Source organism: Chrysochloris asiatica, unplaced genomic scaffold, assembly GCF_000296735.1.
Source record: "Chrysochloris asiatica unplaced genomic scaffold, ChrAsi1.0 scaffold00086, whole genome shotgun sequence".
NCBI classification, from domain to species: Eukaryota; Metazoa; Chordata; class Mammalia; order Afrosoricida; family Chrysochloridae; genus Chrysochloris; species Chrysochloris asiatica.
The window spans coordinates 2,094,954-2,116,226 of NW_006408604.1; the positions used below are offsets into that span (position 1 = coordinate 2,094,954).

The 21,273-nt window shown below is 35.4% G+C and overlaps 1 protein-coding gene across 3 annotated transcripts in view; it reads right to left on the reverse strand.

Moving 5' to 3' along the window:
- PLEKHA5 (pleckstrin homology domain containing, family A member 5) overlaps positions 1 to 21,273 on the reverse strand; it is a 281,368-nt gene that overhangs the window by 26,118 nt on the left and 233,977 nt on the right. For 2 of the 3 annotated variants that reach the window (XM_006866016.1, XM_006866015.1), the window contains 3 exons: positions 11,502 to 11,564; positions 9,289 to 9,369; positions 9,008 to 9,157 (listed from right to left, as the gene is read on the reverse strand). In XM_006866016.1, coding sequence (XP_006866078.1) covers positions 9,008 to 9,157; positions 9,289 to 9,369; positions 11,502 to 11,564 — 294 coding nt within the window. Of the gene's footprint in view, positions 1 to 9,007; positions 9,158 to 9,288; positions 9,370 to 11,501; positions 11,565 to 11,963; positions 12,000 to 18,064; positions 18,146 to 21,273 lie in introns of all 3 variants that reach the window. The other variant, XM_006866014.1, reaches the window with a different exon arrangement.

Below are 21,273 nucleotides of genomic sequence, written 5' to 3' on the forward strand. Positions count from 1 at the left end.
GAATTCACTTGATGACTTAACAGCAACAACAAATAGAATGTGGTGTGGTGTTGGTATGTTTAAAGCAGTCAGGAAATACTGAATGAATTAGTAACACAGAATCTTCCATAACCAGAGATTTCTGCCTTAAACTGCTCTGAATGAAACACTGACTGGTCCTGTACCATCTACAAGATCAGCTGAGGAGAAACAGCTTTAAATATCCACTAATAATGAGAACATGGACTGCATAAAGTACCAATCTAGGTAAATTGGAAATTGTCAAAAATGAAATGGAAGGTATAAACATCAATATCCTAGGCATTAGTGAGCTGAAATGGACTGTACTGGCAATTTTGAATCTGACAATCATATGGCTATGCTGAGAATAACCAATTGAGAAGGAATGATGTTACATTCATCATCGAAAAGAGCATTTCAAGATCTATCTTGAAGTATAATGCTCTGTGTGATAGGATAATATCCATACTCCCACAAGGAAGGCCAGTTAATACCACTATAATTTAAGCACCAACTACTAAAGCCAGTGATGATGAAGCTGAAGAATTCTACTATTTTCTTAAGCCTGAAATTGATCAAACATGCAATCAAGATGCACTGATAATTACTGGTGATTGAAATGCAAAGGTTGAAAAAAAGAGGAAGGATTAGTAGTTGCAAAATATGTCCTTGGTGACAGAAATGAAGCTGGAGATTGCATTATAGAATTTTGCAAGACTAATGACTTATTCACTGCAAAACCCTTTTTAAAACAATATAAAAGACGATTATAACATGGACCTCACCAGATGGTATACACAGAAATCAAACTGACTACATCTGTGGGAAAGGCACTCTGGTAGCATAGTGGTTATGAGTCGGGTCACTAACCTCAAGGTCAGCAACTTGAAAGTACAAGCAGTTTCACAGAAGAAAGATGAGGCTTTCTAATTTCTTATAAGATTTACAGCCTCGGAAGCTCTATTCGGGGTCACTATGAGTAGGAACCGACTCCACATCTGTGGGAAGAGATGGTGGAAAAGCTCCATATCACCAGGCAAAACAAGGCCAGGGGAAGACTGTAGAACAGATAATCAATTGCTCATATGCGAGTTCAGAATGAAGTGGAAGAAAATTAAGCCCATGAGAGCCAAAATATGACCTTGAAGACATCTCATCTAAATTTAGAGACCCTCCCAAGAACAGGTTTGATGCATTAGATACTAATGACTGAAGACAGAAGAGTGTGGGATGACATCAAGAACCTCATACAGGAAGAAAGCAAAAGTGCATTACGTAGAAAAAAGGAAAAGACCAAAATAGATGTCAGAAGAAACTCGGAAACTTGCTCCGCAATATAGACATGCTAAAGCAAATGGACAAAATGAGGAAGTAAAAAAGGCTTAACAGAAAATATCTTAAGAGAAGCTAGAGGAGACAAAGTCAAGTATTATAATGAAATGTGCAAAGATCTGGAACTAGAAAATCATAAGAGAAGAACACACTTGGCATTTCTCAAGCTGAAAGAACTGAAGAAAAAAAATTCAAGCCTTGACTTCCAATATTGAAGGATTCTACGGGAAAAATACTGAATGATGCAGAGAGCATCAAAAGAAGATGGATGGATACACAGAGCTACTGTACCAAAAAGAAATGTTTGATGTTTAACCATTTCAAGAGGTAGCATATAATCGAAGAGTCAATGGTACTGAAGGAAGAAGTCCAAGGTACACTGAAGGCACTGGTAAAGAACAAAGCTCCAGGAATTGATGGAGTACACACTGAAATAGTTCAACAAACTAATAATACAGCACTGGAGTCTTGGTGTGGTGCTGTGGCTTAATGTGCTGGACTGCAAGGTCGGTGGCTAAAGTTCACCAGGCGCTCCTCAGAAACCCTAAAACAGGATTGCTATGAGTCAGAACCGATGCTACGGCACTTACCAACAACAATACAGCACTAGAGGCATTCACTCATCTGTGCCAAGAAATTTGGTAGACAGCTACCTGGCCAACTAATTGGATGAGATCCTTATTTATGCCCATTCCAATGAGAGGTGACCCAACAGAATAATGAAATCATTGAAAAAGTTTATTAAGGAGAAATAATGAAAAGACCTAAATGGATGTCATTAATATCACATGCAGGTACAATTTTACTAAAGATGATAAAAAAGAAACTACTACAACAGTCCATTACACAGAACTACCAGAGGTCCAAGTCAGATTCAGATTCAGATGTGGTTTGAGAGAGATCATTGGACATCAGATGGATCTCAGTTGAAAACAGAGAATACCTGAAAAATGTTTACCTGTGCTTTACTGACTATGCAAAGGCTTTTGACTGCGTGGATAATGACAAGCTATGGATTGCGTTGTGAAGAATGGATATTCCAGAACACCGCATAAGCACAATGAAGTATTCTGGAATTCTCATTTTCAAAATGATATCTATCATTTGTTATTATCCATACAGTCAAATGCCTTTGTACAGTCAAGAAAGTTCAAGTGAACATCTTTCTGATATTCTCTGATTTCAGCCAAGATCCATCTGATATCAGCAGTGATATCCCTTGTTCCACATCCTCTTCTGAATTCAGACTGAATTTCTAGCAGTTCCCTGACAATGTACTGCTGCAACCATTTTTGATTTATCTTCAACAAAAATTTGCTTGCATTCCATAAAATACTGTTAGATGATTTCTGCATTCTGTTGAGTAAACATTTTACTGGAATGGATACAAATATGAATCTCATCCAGTCAGTTGGCCAGGTAGCTGTTTTCCAAATGTCTTGGCATACAGCATGAGTGAGCACCTTCAGCTTGTTGACACTGATTGTTGAAACATTGCAGTTTGTATTGTCAGATCCTTTGAGCCTTGTTTTTTTGTCAGTGCCTTCAGAGCAGCTTGGAGTTCTTCCTTCTATACCATGGGTTCTTGATTATATGTTACCTTCTGAAATGGCTGAGTATCATAGACAGCTTTTTTTTTGGTACAGTAGCTTTGTGCATACTATCCATCTTCTTTAAATGTCTCCTGTGTCATTCAATATTTTGCCCATAGAATCCTCCAATATTGTAAGTTAAGGCTTGATTTTTTATTTCATTTCTTTCAGTGTGAGAAATGCTGATCATTTTCTTTCCTTTGGGTTTTCTAACTCCAGATCTTTGCACATTTCATTACAATACTTGTCCTCTTGGGCTGCCTTTTGAAAATGTTTTCAGCTCTTTACTTCATCATTTGTTCTAATCACTTTAGCTTCTTTACATTCAAGAGCAATTTTCAGAGTCTCTTCTGACATCCACTTTTGGCCTATTTTTTCTTTCCTGTCTTTTTTATGACTTTCTGCTTTTTTTTTCTTAAATGTTTTATTGTGAATTATGTGATAGTTTACATGGGAGAACATTTTTACATTCATTCTATTGTATATCATCTCATTGCCATGGTTACAATCCCCTCCATGCAATCCTTCCCCTGTACCCCCCAGGTCTTCAGCACACAGTCGCTCTCCCTCTCTGGATCTAAAGTCTCCAGCTGCTCCACCGTTCCATGTCATCATCTCTGGCTCCATTTCAGGCATCACTGCTTCTCTGGGTAGGGTCCTGCTCTCTGCTCTTCTCCCTTGATGGTCCTAGGGGGGACCTCCGTTCCTAGACTGAAAAGTTAGTCACTCCCCTTTAAAATGTCTATAAAACGTCTACCTTTACATTTCCGACCCTCAAAATCAGTCCTAATAACAATTATTCACTATTGTATCACAAGAGACCCGTCTGCATTTCATTGCATCAGCCCCGCCTAATCAGATTGAATACTACTCACTGGAGATTCTACCTTCCTCCAGGCCCTCTGGATCTAGGTTCCCTCTTGAAAGCTTGTAAGCCAGTCACTTCTTGCCTTTGTAGCCCCCCACCCCCCATTTTGGGTAGCCAATATCCAAGTTGCCCATCCCTGTCTACTCTGTGTGTGGAGGGGGTGGGAATGATTCTTGCTGTAAGGACTTGTTCCCTCTTTTGAGCTACTGCTTCCATAGGTGTAGGTCAAGTTCATCAAATACTTTCTGCTTTCTTAATGGATGATATTTGTGATGCCATCCTACAACTCTACTGGGTTTTGATCATTAATGTTTAATGCATTAAATCTGCTCTGTAGATGGTCTGTAAATTCAGCTGGGATATAGTCAAGGTCATATTATGGCGCTTGTGGATATATGAATTTTCTTCGACTTTGGCCTGAACTTGCATAGCAGCAATTGATGATCTATTCCACAGTAGGCCCTGGCCTTATTTTGGCTGATGCTATTCAGTTTCTCTATCATCTCTCAACATAGATGTAGTCAATTTTATTCCTATATATCCCATCTGAAAGTAATAAGTCATTGGTCTTGCAAAATTCTATCATTTAATAACCAGTATAGTTTCTATCGCCAAAGCCATATTTTCTAACTACCGACCCTTTCTCTTTGTTTCCAAATCTCATATTTTAATCACCAGCAATGATCAATGCATCTTGATTACATGTTTGATCAATTTTAGACTGAAGAAGTTGGTAGAATTCTTCAATTTCATATCAACTCACTATAGTGGATGGTGAATAAATTTGAATAGTGGAATTAACTGGACTTCCTTTGCAGGTGGATGATACGATCCTATCACACACCGCATTGTACTTCAAGACAGATATGTTCTTTTTGATGATGAATGTGACACTATTCCTCTTCATTCCTGGCATAGTAAACCATGTGATTGTCAGATTTAAAATGGCCAATATATCAGTCCATTGTAACTCACCAATGCCTAGGATATTGATGTTTATGTGTTCCATTTCATTTTTGACAATTTCCAATGATCCTAGATTTATAATTTTACATTCTATGTTCTGATTATTAATGGATGTTTACAGCTGTTTTTCTTCATTTTGAGTTGTGACCCATCAGCAAATGAAGATCCTGAGGGTTTTACTCCATTCGCATCATCACGGTCAACTCCACTTTGATGAGGTAGTTCTTCCCCAGTAGTATTTTGAGTGGCTTCCCACCTGAGGGGCTCATGTTCCAGTACTATATCTGACAACATTCTGGTGCTTTTCATCATGTTTCAGTGTTCAATACTCTGGTGTTGACAGTGTTCCACTGCTATTCATAAGGTTTTCAGTGACTAGATATTCAGAAGTAGTCGTCTTTCCTTCTTCCTAGTCTGTCTCAGTCTGGAAGCTCGGCTGAAACCTGTTCACCGTGTGCGACCCTTCTGGTATTTAAAATACCCATAACATAGCTTCCAGATCACAGTGACACGCAATCCACCACAGTATGACAAACTGACAGATAAGTGGTGTACATTCTACTATATACCCCCAAACTTATGCTAGATGACTATGACTTCAATACCACTTATTTAAATTCAAACTTCAATAAAAATATCCCCAAATTTCTAAGAGCGTGTCAGACTTGGTTTGAACACAACTGGTCTAGTCTTAGAGAATGTTTTTCTAGATTCTCATGGTCAACATCCATTTGCAAAAGAGTCATATAAAATGTTAGAGATTAATGAATTTTATCTCAATTATATGTAGGTCTTATCGTGTCAAACAACACTGATTCTGAGAACTAATAGGCAAATTTCTAGTATCTCCTTGGACCTTTGTACCTTGTACTACAAGAAGTACTGATGCTTATATTTGGTCTCAGTTTGGAAGCATATTGAAAGTACTTACTTTACCTTATTCTAATTGTGAAATTTAAATCTGTAAGTGAAAGCTACTGTTTTCATGAAACTTGAAGTGGACTATGGTGAAAAGATATAATTAAGGTAAATTGGTAGAAAGTTAATAATTTAGTATTGATATTGTTGTTGTAAAGTGTTGTCCAGTCGGTTCTGACTCAGTGAGCCTGTACAGGGTTTCTGAGGAGTGGCTGGTGATTGAACTGCTGACCTTGCGGTCCAAATTGACCTTGGGTCTAGTGCTTATCCTCCAGTGTCACATCGAATATGGGCAAAACACTAAACCTTCAGGGAAAAATAAATATTTAGAAAGATCCTGAACTTATGTAACTCCACAAATGTATTTAATCATTCCTCTTTAACTAAAACAGTATTATAAACTATGTTGTTGTTGTTTAGTGCTGTTGAGTTGGTTCCGACCCATAGTGACCCTGTATAGGGTTTCCGAGGAGCAGCTGGTGAGCTTGAACTGCCAACCTTGCAGTTCAAACGGCTTTGCAGTCTGGTGCATCAACCCACAGCGCCACACCAGGACTCCTATTATATGCTAAGAAAAATTATTTATTCTAGAAACTTAACCTCCAATCATTAGATAGATATTGAAAAAAAAAAAAAAAAACTCACCAAAAACAAAACAGAGACTGGTCACCCCTGATTAACATTTCCAAAGTACAGGCAACCAAGTCTCACCATCCTAGCCTCTAAGAGCATTCTGGCTCTACTTATCTCAATACAGAATTGTTTGTTCTCCTGGCAGTCATGGTACTTTCAATATTTTTCCAAACACTATAATGCAAATGCATCAGGCTGAAGCCCTGATGGGAAGAACAGGAAAGGTGGCTGGGGGTAGGCAGAGGAGGGGCAGGTGGGACTTGAAGAGTTTTAAGCCCCGTAAGTCAATTTCAGATACAAGTTGGCAGAATTCTTCAATCTCCTCATCACTGGCTTTAGTGGTTGGTGTGTAAATATGAATAATAATGGCATTAACTTATCTTTCTTGTTTTGTTAATAGCCGTAGAGTTGGTTCTGACTCACTGCGACCCTATATAGGGCTTCTGAGGTAGGTATGTGGATATTATTTTATAATAAATAGCATTGTTGGATATAAATGAACACCATATATCCCTAGGATTTCTTAAAATCAAAGCTTTAAGCACAGACTTCATATCATTAAATGACTTTCTACTAAATGTCAGCATATCCCATCATTTGATGCCACAGGGACATAGAGGGGTGTTTCAATAGTTTGACACTGACATCTTTGTTCATTGATTTTTTTAAATCACATGTTTCCTATCCGCCAAAATGAATCATCTCCTCCAGTCATTCAGTTCTAGTTCCTGTGCTTCCAAGCTTGCCTCCCATATTCTCAGTTATGTGCTACGGCTTAAGGAGTTTTGTCCCATATGGACCATCTTTAAATTCTTTTTTCTTGTTACTCAAATTTGTTCAGTGATTGCTTACTTGTATTCTTGGACATTTCAAGTGCACATATTTTCTTTATACCTCTATTATTATAAAAATCCATAGGTATATGTTTTATGGGAGCACAGTAGCTTTTTAGGATAAGAACTGGACACAAAGTTCGAGGTTTGAGTCCACCACCTGCTCCACGTGAGAAATATGAGGCTTCTTGCTCTCGCAAAGATTTAGTCTTGGAAACCCTATACTGGTTGTTATAAGTCAGAACTGACTCGACGGCACTTAACAACATATGTGCTATGTTAGAAGACTTGGATTTGAGTTCTAGACATAGCACTTACTAGCTATGCAACCAAGGGGAAGTCACTTGGCTCAACCATTCATTTAATTTTTAAGGGGCCTCATTATAGGGCTGGATACTAGAGCTACAAAGACGAATGAGACTTGGTTTCTGATTTCAAGGAGTTCACAATCTAAAGGATATTAAAAAGTTTTTTTTTGTTTTTTTTTAAGTATATAAACATTACAGTATGATTAAGAGACTCAAAGGAGGTAGTAGTAACATTCAGAATAACTATTTTTAAAATGGGGATATAAATATAAGGTACTTAAAGCTCAACAAAAACAACGTAAGTTTTCATTTCTATAAAACCTTTAAAAGTAGCTCACATTTGGAATGTTAATTTAGTGCTTAGAATCAAAGTCATGCTGAGATTCTGGTGTTGTGCCAGCCTGGAAAGACCCTTCTAAGTTAAGCTGCACTGTCGACAGATTTTTCTTAAAAGGTAGCTGCTCCCTAAACAACTCCTTGGAGATACAAACAAGGGTTTGTTGGCAGTTTTCTTCCATATGAGGGTACATTTTGCCTGGATTTGTCTTTCAAAGGGTTCCCTGGGCAGGTGCTCTTACTAATGTTTACAGATGATCACATCATAGGATCCTAAGCAGACTGTTTAAACTCATAAAACATTCAATTTACAAACTCAATTTAAGACTTTTAGATTTGGTAATCCCAAAGAGACTCTGTAAAGTCACATTACTATGGGTTAAAAGGTTCTACTAATTATATTTCTTATTCAAACCTATCATCTAAACTTAGATCACACTGAGACAATGAAATGGTAATGCTGATGACTTCTAAACCTTTTCACAGGTGCCTTTTATCGGAATGGCTGGTTAAATGAGTCCAGCTACCACCTCCCTAAGAGTATTCTAGATCCCCTAAAATCCATGAAGTATTAATTTCCTCAATGCAATAAATCTTACATGTTCATTTTAAGGATTTTTCATCTGCATGGTCCATAAAAATAGGAATATTTATCTTCCCTGCTAAACATCTAATTCACGAAGATCAAAATACTTCTTATTAATTAAAAAAAATAAAGATTATCCTTTGTTTTTATGTTCCTTAGATCAAGCTATAAAGTCCTGGTGGCTCAGTGGTTAAGAGCTTGGCTGCTAACAGAAAGGCTAATGGTTTGAACCCACTTACTACTCTACAAGAGAAAAATGTGGCAGTTAATCTAATCTTTATTTGTTGTTGTTGCTAAGTGCTATCGAGTCAATTCCGACCCATAGCGACCCTGTATAGGGTTTCCAAGGAGAAGCTGGTGAGCTTGAACCACTGACCTTGCAGTTCAAACGGCTTTGCAATCTGGCACATCAACGAGCTCCTTTATTACAGCATTACAGCCTTGGAAACCCTATGGGGCAGTTTTGCTGTGTACTAGGGTCGCTATGAGTTGAAATTGACTTGGTGTTAACAGGTTTTTAATGGATTTATATAAATATACTAACAACAAATTAATTATGTCTTCTTATAATATGTGAAAAAAAGAACCGCCTAATATTCCAGCAACTTCTACTACGAAAATATTTTGTTACTTACGGCAGTAGCTCGAGACAGTTCTCGACATGTACTAAGCAGTCCATTCTGTAAGTCATCCCTCTGTAATACCACAGTCTGAATGGCTGTTGGGTTATCTGCATTCATTTCTATCTCTTGGCTGGCTGACAGCAAAGCTTGTTCAAGCGTGTACTATTATAATAAAAGAATTATACTTAATGTTCTGCATCATTGATTTAATTCTTTTTACATTAGTTATCAGAGTCCTGATAATAATCATATAAAGTAACATCAGCTGTAGATAATAAACATAATTGTCCTACTTTCTCCTTGTGGAGTTGCTGAAGTTTCTCTTCCAGAGCATGTACCACTTTATCTTGTTCACATAATCGGCTTAACTTGGCCTGGGTTATAAAGGAAGATGTATTTTGTTAGCAAATTTTTCTTTTCTCTGTAACTGGAGCTAAATAAGTTACTAAATGACAAAAATACACTTAGAATAGTTACAGAATACCTAACTAGGCCAACCTGTATTTCAACTTGTTCAATAAAAATTAAAATATAGCTGATAAATAAAATTCTTCAAATATAACTAAAAAAAAAAAAGAAACAAAAACTCAACCATATCATTAAACTTACCTAATTTAAGACATCCTTAATATTTACATACTTTCATATGACTCTATCTCATTATCTTAATGTGGTTAAGCTTTCCCCCCTACAATCTGTTGCTGAGGTTAAGTATTATATGTGATCCTTAATGTAAAACACCAAATAGAGTTTACTATACATTTTAAAATTATGTTCCTAGATTCTTAGAAAATAATACAGACAAAAGACTGCATCTAATTGCAGCAACACAAATAAAAATATATACTAATTAAGTCATTTTTAGTGTTTTAAATTCTTAGTACTATCCTAATTAAAAATATATTTTTTAAACTATGAGAAGTTGTTCAAATAAAATTTCAAGATTAAATAGAACTAGTTCTTCTTTCTCATTAATTTTCCTATTAACATGGGAATTGAGCCTTGGGAAAGCGGTTTTACCCCTGTAAATTTTATTTTGTTGCTTTTGTTGAAAATACACACAGCAAAACACATACAAATCTAACAGTTTGTGCACGTACAATTTAGTGACAAGATTTATATTCTTCAAGTTGTACAACCATTCTCACACTCCTTTTCGGAGGTGTCCCTCCAGCATTAATGTAAACGTTCTGCCCACTAAGGTTCCTAGCTAATCTCCCAGTTTGCTGTTGTCACTTTGATCCTAGTTCTCAAAGATCATAATGCTCAAGGCAGGCCTCTTTAACTTTACTAGTTAAGCTAAACTACTGTTCGTTGTTTTTTTTAAAGATGGCTTCAGGGGATACTTTGAGTTTATGGTTTAAAGATGATCTCAGGGCAATAGTTTCAGGAGTTCATTTACCCTTCATGGCGCCACAAAGTCTAGAGTTGGGAAAGCATGTTTAAAGAAAAGTTTAGATGTTTATAATATAGATGCTATAATGTCTCAAAATAAAAACCAAGCTTCCTACTTTACAGCATAATAACATGCAAGCAAGAAATCTGAGACTTTCCCCTTCATTGCTATTTATCCATTAAAATAATTTTGTCAGAAAACAAAATTCAAGGTATTCATGAAAAGATGTTCAAATAATGACTCCAGGAGAAATGAGGGAAGAATGAGATAGAGGTAAAGGAGAATGAATGGCAGAGGAGTGATTTAAAATATGGTTAAGAAAAAGTCTACATTTAATTCAACAGGGAAGCACAGTAATAACATTTGTCAAGGCTGATACTTTCTCTAAAACATTATTTTTCTTTGCCCCAGTCTTCTACAGTATTTTAGTACAAGCAGTCTTTTACTTTTACTGTTATTATTAGCTGTTGTAGAGTCAGCCCCCCTGCCTTATGGTGATCCAATGAACTAGGGAACAATATGCTGCCCAGCCTCGTGCAATACCCATAGATCAGTTGTGAATCCAAAGGGTTTTTCTTCTCTGTCTTAGTCTCAACACTCTACTATAACCTGTTTCGCATCATAGCAACAAGCAAGTCTCTAACGACAGATGGGTGGTGGCTTAGCTTGAAGTGTATTGGCTGAGAATTGCATGGAAGGTGAACATTCAATTCAAGCACTGAACATTCTTAGTATATTTAACTGCTAATAATGGTAAAGGAAGGAGCTCTGGTAGCGTAGTGGTTACGAATCGGGCTGCGAACCTTAAGGTCAGCGGTTCAAAACTACCAGCCGCTCCGCGGGAGAAAGATGAGGCTTTCTACTCCCGTAAAGATTTACACCCTCGGAAACCCTGTACAGGGTCGCAACCAACTCGACGGCACTTAACAACAACAATGGTAAGGGAAGGTGGTGGAGATGGGAAGGATTCCATCTAAGAAAACTGCTATTTTATTTGATGTAGTTTTGTAAGGCAAGGGGATAGGTTTCTGTCATGCTTATTTCCAATGCCTTGGTAGAGAATATGACAGAACACTGACAATATATATGCATACATGCATGGTTACTCACATCAATATCCACTTCTTCAGGTCTGTATTTGTACAGTGTACCTCTACATTCTTCTTGTGACAGCTACAAGGAAAGATGCCATATCATAACTTTAAACTTTCATAAGCTTAATTAAAACAAATTACAAAAGTAGAATAACAGTGACACAATATGCAAGATACATAAAAATGACGCTAATTTAAGCTTATCAAACGGAATAATAAGCTAGTCAAATAATTATTCATCATCTTACACTTAAAACTTTTAAGACACATTATTTTAATGAAAACTGACAAATACAATCATAGCAACTAGAATAAAATATTCAAACCAAACATATTCAACAGTTAAAACCATCCTTTAGGGAATATACATAATCACACACCGTGTTTGTGTACATCCAAATGCCAACACATCTTACAATTCTACTAACAAAACCTCTAACATATTATAAACATATACATAATATATAAACACACATACACAATATAAACTTATCTTGTTCTTCTGTCTTAAGAACTAAAAGATAATGGAGGAAAAGGATGGGTTTAATTGAAAAGAGGAAAATCATTCAAAACCTCAAAAACTGAAAGCCTGCATTATAAACCATGCATAGCCAAATTGCATGAAGAGTTTATATGTGCTGGTTGACACTGTTAGTTTTGTTATATTTTAATGATTGACAATTAGTGTATAAAAAGCCCTTCTTCAGCTTCTTCCATATGTCTTTGGGTCAAATAAATCCTCAGTTATGGTTGTGCTTACCAAGATTTTAAATAGTCATCCAAGTCAGTGATACCAAAGATCACATCATACCCTCTGCAGGCAATATTTCACTATCTCTTGTCTTTTGACTTTACATTGACTTCTAGACAGTAACAAAAACATAGTAGGAAAAATTTAATTGGGGTGTATTGTATGACACACTTTTTCGTAAGGTGGGGATAGGAATAATCTGTTCCAACTATATACTCTAGTTTGGAAAAGGTTAACTATCACATATACATTAGAAGTTCACACATATTTGTAAATTACAACTATACAGGCCTTCTCTATAAAAACAACTGCTTTACAGTTACATCTTTCCAAAAAGACATAATTTAAAAAGCAGAAAACTAGGAATGGCTCTAGAAATGTGAGGGTCAGAAGAAAGCAAAAAATACAAGCATTCCAAACATACAATAATCCTAGAAAGATTACGTGTTTCATTTTAAGACATTACTTTTCGCATATCTCATGCAAATGAGCCTTGTGACTATTTTTAAAGTATGCACAATGATTATTAAACCACACGACTTTCATAGAAATGAACATTACATGAAAAATGAATTTAATGGCAAAAGCCAGAATACTTGTGCACTATTTAAAAAAAGATCATCCAACATGTTCTGAGATGTGTCAATTGTCACTCTAAATTAAAGCACCTAGATCAAAGAAAAGAATTCATACTCATTAAAAAGCAGTAATGAAAACTACATTTAAAAATGCTTGGCTTCATGATCTATATTTTAAAACAATGTTAACAAATTACACTTTTCTCATAAGAATTTAAAGACAAAGTCCTTAAGCTACTAAACTGTCCAAATGTACTTTAATATTTAAAGTTAAATGCAAAACAGCTTTACTAAACCAAAGAATGTAAGAGTTTATAATTTGAGATATTCTATGAGTTGGAACGAACTGCATGGCACTTAAAAACAACAATGCCACATTTAAATTAACAAAGGAATACTAACTTATGTTCCTGGATCAATCGTAAAAAGACTAGTATTCCAAAATATAAACCCAATGACTTGTAGTAAATGTTTAGAATATTGTATGCTGTTTTTATTTAGGGAATCTTTTATTGATTTGTGTATATTTTAGTATGCTAAAGGAGTCCTGCTATAGCACTGTCGGATAAGCACTCGACTGCTAACTGCAAGGTTGGTAGCTTAAACTCGTACGTCGCCTCTTGGAAACCTTATGCAGGGTTGCTATGAGTTGGAACTGATTTGATGGCACTTAACAACAACAACAGTGTGTTATAAAAATAAAAGATGGGCAATGTGCTGTTGAATTTGGAATGCTAAAGCTTTGGGATGTTATGTCTCTATATCCATGTAAGCATATTACATACATAATTTATTTTTGTTGTATCTATAGTTTCAGTTTCAATGAAAAATTTATTGAAATCTTTTATTAAATAATTCAATATAGATACTCATTTTCAGGTTCCACAGATAAAATCTTTAGTCTTCCCCTACACACTGCTTTTAAGAGCCAACGAAAACCAGAAAAAACCGAGATTTCTTAAAAATTAATTTACATTTTTTATATTACTGATAATAACTGCCTCATCATCTAATAGGACTTGCAAGGTTTGCTATTTAGTCCTCAATATGAAAGCCCTATTAATAATAATATTGTGATTAATTTGTAGGAGACCACTACTGTTAAAAGTTTGGAAAATATTTTCTTACAAATGGAAACATTCTATTATGGATTCTGGGAGATGGAGAGGAATTACTCATGGGCTAGAGGGTAGGCACATGTTAATATGGGTGACGGGCAGACAATATACAACGAGAGAGGTTGGCAGAGGAAAGTTGAAGGTAACAGAAGACACAGGGAGGAGGCCAAGAAAGAGTTAAAGGAAACAGAGGTAAAACTGTCAACTGATGGTACATGGAGGGGGGGGGTTGCAATCATGGTATTGAAGCAAAGTATATGATTTGCTGAATGTAAAACTTTAAGAGCTCTCTGTAAACCTTCACTCAAATCACAATAGAAAAGGAAAGACAAGCAAAACTATTGTGATTAGCCCATATTTTGTATACATAATGTTCATGGTATTCTTTTTACCATTTTTCAAAATTATCTTTAACAAAGAAAAGGAGTTTCGGGTTTGAATACTATAGCCATTTTAAGTATCTTAGCAAAGATAATGGACTATCAGAACACGTGAACATCAATCTCCTAGATATTACACCAGAAGAATTAAGACAGTGCTTTGTTACCACTACAAACTGTCCAAAAAGGATCAATGCGGAAAAAATGCAGAATGAAATTCAAAATCATAAAAATGGTCAGGCTTACTAGTGGAACTGCTGAAATGATGGCCTTTTAGCCACCTTTCGGGTCTGCAACTGAACTTATTTATCCACATGGCTCAGTTTTTAGCCAATCTATGACGGGAACGAACAATAACATGGGGGAGGTATGCACAACTTAGAACAATCAAATATTTGAGATCAAAAGGACAGTATTTACCCAAGGATGAAGTTAACAAAAGTTAGGAAAGAAAGGAATGGAAACAAACAGAGGGATGAAGTGGGATAAGTGATGTTACATTGAGGAGCCTGCAATCTGAGACAAAACAAAATGCGTGTGAATTGTCAAATGTTAAACTGATGATCTGGCTCTGTAAACCTTCACTCAATTCACACGGAAAAAGTTAAAAACAAAACAGCCTGTAATTACGTTAAAATAAAATCATTTCTTGTTAATTAAAATTAAGCTTTCTAACAATATGTTTTTTAATTACATGGAAAACAAATAAACTCATACAGACTCAATGACACTTAACAACAATACTATCATTTGAGGGCTAAAAATGCTCACATGACGGGCTATTTATTTTTTTTAAAAAATTACATGACTGTATATTTTAGAACAATTATCCCTGAAGTGATTAATCTCACTTACAATAACCAAGAGATAAAATAAAAACCAGGGGACAAAAATGTAATTCTGAAAGGCAGTGCAAAGTTTAATAAATGCAGAGAATATTTTCCATTTGATCACTTCTTTAGCATTTTTTAGATTCAGGTTTAGCTTCTTTTTATTCAGTCAATTTAAGAAAACGACAATAATTTCCCAGGTATCCTCCTTCTTTTAAGAAAATACAAACACAAAGGAAAAAGAGAGTGGCTGTGGAAAGGTACCTGTGATTAAATAAGCAGGCCATAACAATTTCCATTTTGCTACTGCATTTTTGGAGTCCTGCTATGGCGCTGTAGGACAAGCACTGGACTGCTAAACACATGATCCATGGTTCAAACCTAACAGCCACTCATCGAAAACCCTATCCTGGGTAGCTATGAGTTGGAACTAATTTGATAGCACTTAACAACAGTTTTTCTAGCTAAATATCAAGGAACTGTTATAAAGAAAAGCAAACCAGAATAATGTTCAATAAAAAGCTCTGATATAGATTTTTTGGGGAGAAAACATGATTAAAGAAAGCCTGGAGAAAAATCAGATTTAATTTCAATTTATGTAAATTTATGATTTTGGAAATGTGCTTCACCATCACATCTATCCACTAAAGATACCTGTAATAATTAAGCCTGTTACTAATGGCTGATTTAAAAAACAAAACAGCCCAACTCTTGAAAAAATTCTTTAACATTGTGCTTTACGGGGAAGTTTACAGAGCAAATTAATTGCCTACATAATAGTGTGTACACAAGTGTTTTATGACATTGGTTGCATTCCCTATAATGTGCTACCCTCTCCCCATTTCTGTCTTGGGTTCGTTTCCTGTTGTGCAGATTTTTTTCTTAACCTATTCCTGCCTTCTCATCTTTTGAGTTTGATCAAAGATTTTTCTTTTGATGTCCTACAAAAGCACACATTCCTCTTGGGTGTTACTGTCCATATTTTGGCTTGAAGGTAGTCTCTGGGAATGGCTTTAGTTCTAGGTCAGAGAAATTTCTTAGCGGTTCCTTCAGTCTCTTATGCTTTTCTCCTGCTCTGCCTGGGACACACTGTTGTGATCTCAGTTAAAGCAGTCAGCAGTGGTAGCCAGGTACCACCTAGTTCTTCTGGTCTCAAGATGACTCTCTAGCCCTGACATCATTAAATTAAGAGTCAATGTGGATTTCCTGGTAAATGGTTGCCCGACCACACCCAGATAGGGCTGTTGACATTGGACATCCAGATTTTCCTGTTCTGTGCAATTTTAGTTTCTTAAAAATCAGGTGTTAGTACATACAACTGTATTTATACAAATTTCTTTTATTACTCTTTAAGTATTCAAGGTCAGTAATGCTATAGAAGTCAAGTTTCAGGTATTTAAGATTTTTGAAAAATTCCAATTTGAACTTATACTGTAACTGAGTAATTTAAACCATCTTTGAGCAAAGATTATCCTTTAATCAACCCTCAATACTGATCAATTTATAAAAAGAAAAACCAAACACCCAAGTTATCACTTTTATTGAAAATATCCATGTGAAAAATGAAAATATAATCTGTAACAACAAAATGGCTTTGATTTCAATCAGTTAACATTACACAAAAAAATCAACTGATATCTCCAGATACTGAAAAAAGTATCATTTCCAGAACAAGTGCTAAGGTGATCAGTGTAGCTCACTGGATGGAGTAGTAAGGTTCTAAACAATCTGGTGACTCCAAGAATTGAAATTTACCATTTTCTTTTGAAATGTAAAGCTGTTTAACTTTAAATATTTCATAACTCTTCTCTTCATCACAAACTGAAGACTATCTACAATCATACAACGCATTTTGAATGTGTTGAAAATTTGAATGTGTGTTCAGAATTAAGAATCCTCTTCAAATCAATTGTATTAATCTCCCAAATTATAAGACTCCAAATCACTGAACTTAAAACTAGAGGCCTCCAATGTTAGTTTGAGCTCAAGGTGGTTCTTTTTACCAGGTGCTTTTACATACATTAATCAAAGTATGTATTCATTTTTCATGCTCATAAACTTTCTTCTACATGGTTTTTAAATATTGTAACAGATCATAGGCCAGAGTAATTTGAGGGTGTTGAAGTGGAAGAAGCTGATGTTACAAAACACATAGCTAGGAACATTACGACTATGAATTACAAAAAAATCTGAATAGAAATGTATACAATGATTTCTTTTGCAGATCTGCAGATTACCAAATTTCCTACATTAAAGCCAAGCCAACTCCGTAACACATATTTTGAGTTAGGCTAAACAATGGGGTAATAAGTGACAATCCCGATGACCACAAGAATGATAAGAAAATAGGAAAGAGAGCCCCCACCCCCATCCCCCCAGGAGTTAAGGAATGTCTATCCTTAGGTTTCACTATTTTTTTGAATATTATTTTTACCTCATTCACCAAATACTAAAAACCAGACGTAAACTAATAAAATATAATCTAGTCCTAAAACATCAGGGGGTGGGGAGTGGTTGGGATGCTACCCCTGAAAGGAAAAATAAAATAAAATAAAATAAAATCCACTCCCTCAAAGAAATCAGTTATAATACTTTAGAGCTGATAAAACCAAACAGCAATCTAATAGAAATTTTGCAAATGTACTGCAGACCTCCAAGCACATATCAATCGAATAATCTACACAAGAACTTTGGAAAAATGGCACATTTAATATTCAACGGCAACATGTTCAGCGAAGCCATGCTAAGGATACTGCAGCATCTTGAAAAGCATGGATGAATTGTGGTTTTCCAAATAAACACAAACAAAAAACAAAATAAGAACAACACTAATGTTATGGATAAATCTGAGGATAAACCAAAACTGTCACTGAGGGGTTTTGCAGATGGTAAAGCAGTATCATTCACTGTCCAAGACCTTACTTGCTGGTACAGTTGGGGTCTTAGCGCCGAGTTCTCAATCATTGTGTGAACCATGGTGATAATAGGTTCATTTTCTTTCATCTATTTCAAATCAGGAGGAGCATACAGCAAACATCAGTTTACAGCATAGCTAGATTTGAAAGACGACACTGTAAATATAGCCTCTACTTTAATATCTTCCTAATAGTGCAGTTGTTTACGTTTTACCCAAAGGCTGTACTGATTATGTTTGTATGAACCATTTCAAACAAATATTATATACTGTAAAATGCTTTCAAAGTCATAAAAATGCTTACTAATTAGTACTGCAACACTGCTGCAACTAGTTCTGACTTTATAAATTCATTAGCGGATTTCCCTATGTACACTAGAATAGAAAATAAAGCATCATGATACAAAAGATAAATTAAAAGGAGATTAAAACCTAGGAAGGTAAAAGGAGAAATAATATCATTTAATTGTTAACTTTTTTCAGTAATACAGCTTAAACAGTATTTAGTTCTTTATGTGGCTAATCAGAAAAATATTTACTAATATTAAAATTCTGTAACATAATAATTATGATAGCCAAATTTTGATTAACATTTAAATATACTCTATTTTAAATTTCCTCACAGTATTATCACATGTAGCATTATTTCAAGGAAATAAAAACCAAATCTTATTCAACAAAGACTCAGTATACTTCCCAGCTCCCAAGGAAGATATAACCAGATTTAACATTTCCAGCTATGTTATACTCAATTACTGCCTTGAGAAAAATATTTCTCTTAGCAAGCTCTGGACTCAATGGTCAAAATATTCAAAAGACAATCATTATAATACGCAGAGTAAAATTAGGCCAACAACATTTATCATTCTTAAGCTGTCAGGTCTGTTTGTTATGACAATTTATGATATTTAGTGTATATAATTTTTCATTCTCCATATTATAGAAAGCAAACATTTCTAGTACAATTAACAAATGATATTTTACTAACTTAGCTAGTTCTACAACAAAATGTATTAATCTTAAAGAGTAGAATTTTTTTAATGAATCCTAAAAAGTATATGAGGGGCTTCAAAAAGTTCATGGAAAACTGAATTAAACAGACACTGAATTAACCCATCTACGTACAGCCAAATGATTTTTGACAAAGTGCCTAGGCATATTGCACAGGGAGGAGATAAGTCTCTTTAACGAATGGTGCTGGCAGAACTGGAAAGCGATATGTAAAAGAATGAAATAAGACCTTTACCTCACATCCTGTATAAAAATGAACTCAGCATGGACTAAAGACCTAAATGTGAATCCCAAAATTATGAGTCATCAATGATATATATTAGAAATGAGTCCCTTATCTGATGTATCATTGCAAAAGATTTTTTCCCATTCTGTGGGTTCCCTTTTTACTCTTTTGGTAAAGTCTTTTGATGCACACAATTTAAACATTTTTAGTATGTCCCATTCATCTATTTTGTCTACTTTTGTTGTTGTACTTTTCAAAATGTTTGGTAGTCTGTATATGCCCTGAATTAGCGCTCTCACATTTGTCCCTATTTTTTCATTGATGACCTTCATAATTTTGGGATTCACATTTAGATCTTTAATCCATGCTGAGTTAAGTATTATATATTTTCCTCCATTTTGTGATGTGATGTAATTATTTCATGCTGTAAATCCTAACCTCTATGATGTTAAGGGAGAGTGGGGTGGCTCTGTAGGATAAGCATAAGCACTGGACAACTAACCAAAAACTCACTGATTTGAGTCCTCCAGACACTCTGTGGGAGAAAGATGGGGCTTCCTACTTCCGAAAAGATTTACAGCCTTGGGAACCCTATACATGATTGATATGAGTAAAACAGACTCAATGGCACTTAACAATGAAAACATTGTTAATGAGACAAGATTAGAGGCACTTATGTTAATGATGCAGAAATCCAATCAAATATATATATAGATATATGTATGATGGCCATTCATACAATCTATTATTGGAAAAAATTAATTCTTGAAACTTTCTTCATTATAAAAGTGGCTTAGGCTAATGGTTCTCAAAACAAATGCTGTCTGGTAGAACTTTCTGGAATGAAGGAAATGTCTATATTTATGTAGTACAATATGGTAACCATCAGTCACATGGGGAAGGCAGTGGTTCTGAAGGATAAGCACTGGACTGTGAACCACAGTTTGGTGGTTTGAACCCACCAGATGCTCCGGAGTAGAAAGATGAGGCTTTCCGCTCCCTCATGAGGCTTCACAGCCTCGGCTATCCAACACAGGGTCACCATGAGTCGGAACCGACTTGACAGCATGTACGTTACAACAGAGTTACATGTGACTATCGAGTAACTGAAATGTGGATTGTGTGACTGAGAAATTGTAATTAATCTAAATGTAAATTTAAATAGTCAACGGTGACTGATGCCATTATATGTGATAGAAGATTTAGAAATTCTAGATTAGTCAAATAAATATAAATTTAAATTTCCCCTTGATTTGAATCTCATTCTTAGAAAGCTCTGTCTTATAAATGAGTTTCCATAACTCTGAATTCTATGCTAACAGCTTCCTCTTTATTTTTTGAACATGCATTCTGGATGATTTTTATCTGCCCTATGGAGTTTTTGTCCCTCACTAGTAAGTAATGAGAAGACTGGTCTCTGTGCTGTCATTTTCTATTTAAATGAAAAACGGACTATCCTGAGTTCATAATAACTTCCTAGAAAAAGATTTTTTAAAAGTTAACACTCCTCTTAACAATAGCAAAAAAAAAACAACAACAACCTTGAATAAAGGAAGTTAGTTTAATGATGCAGAAATATAATCTCGACTAGAAGTCCAAACTGAAGAAACCATTTCTTAAGAATGTCTTGGGTCTAAATCAATAAACTCTGAAGATGAAGTGACACAGTGGCAGCAGCAATGGGCTCAAACATAACAACTGTGAGGAAGGTGCAGGAATGGGCAGTGTTTTGTTCTGTTGTGCATAGGGTCCCTGTGACAGTACTTGATAGGACCTAATACAGCAAGAGTGAGACTTTGGGGAATGAGGGAGTCTCACTTTGAACCATGAGGTCAGTGGTTCAAGCTCACCAGTCACTCCTCAGAAACCCTATACAGGGTTGCTATGAGTGAATACCGACTTGGTGGCACTTAACAACAACAACAACAAAGTAAACTGTGCATGCTAAACATATTCTAAAATTTGGGAAGAATATTACGA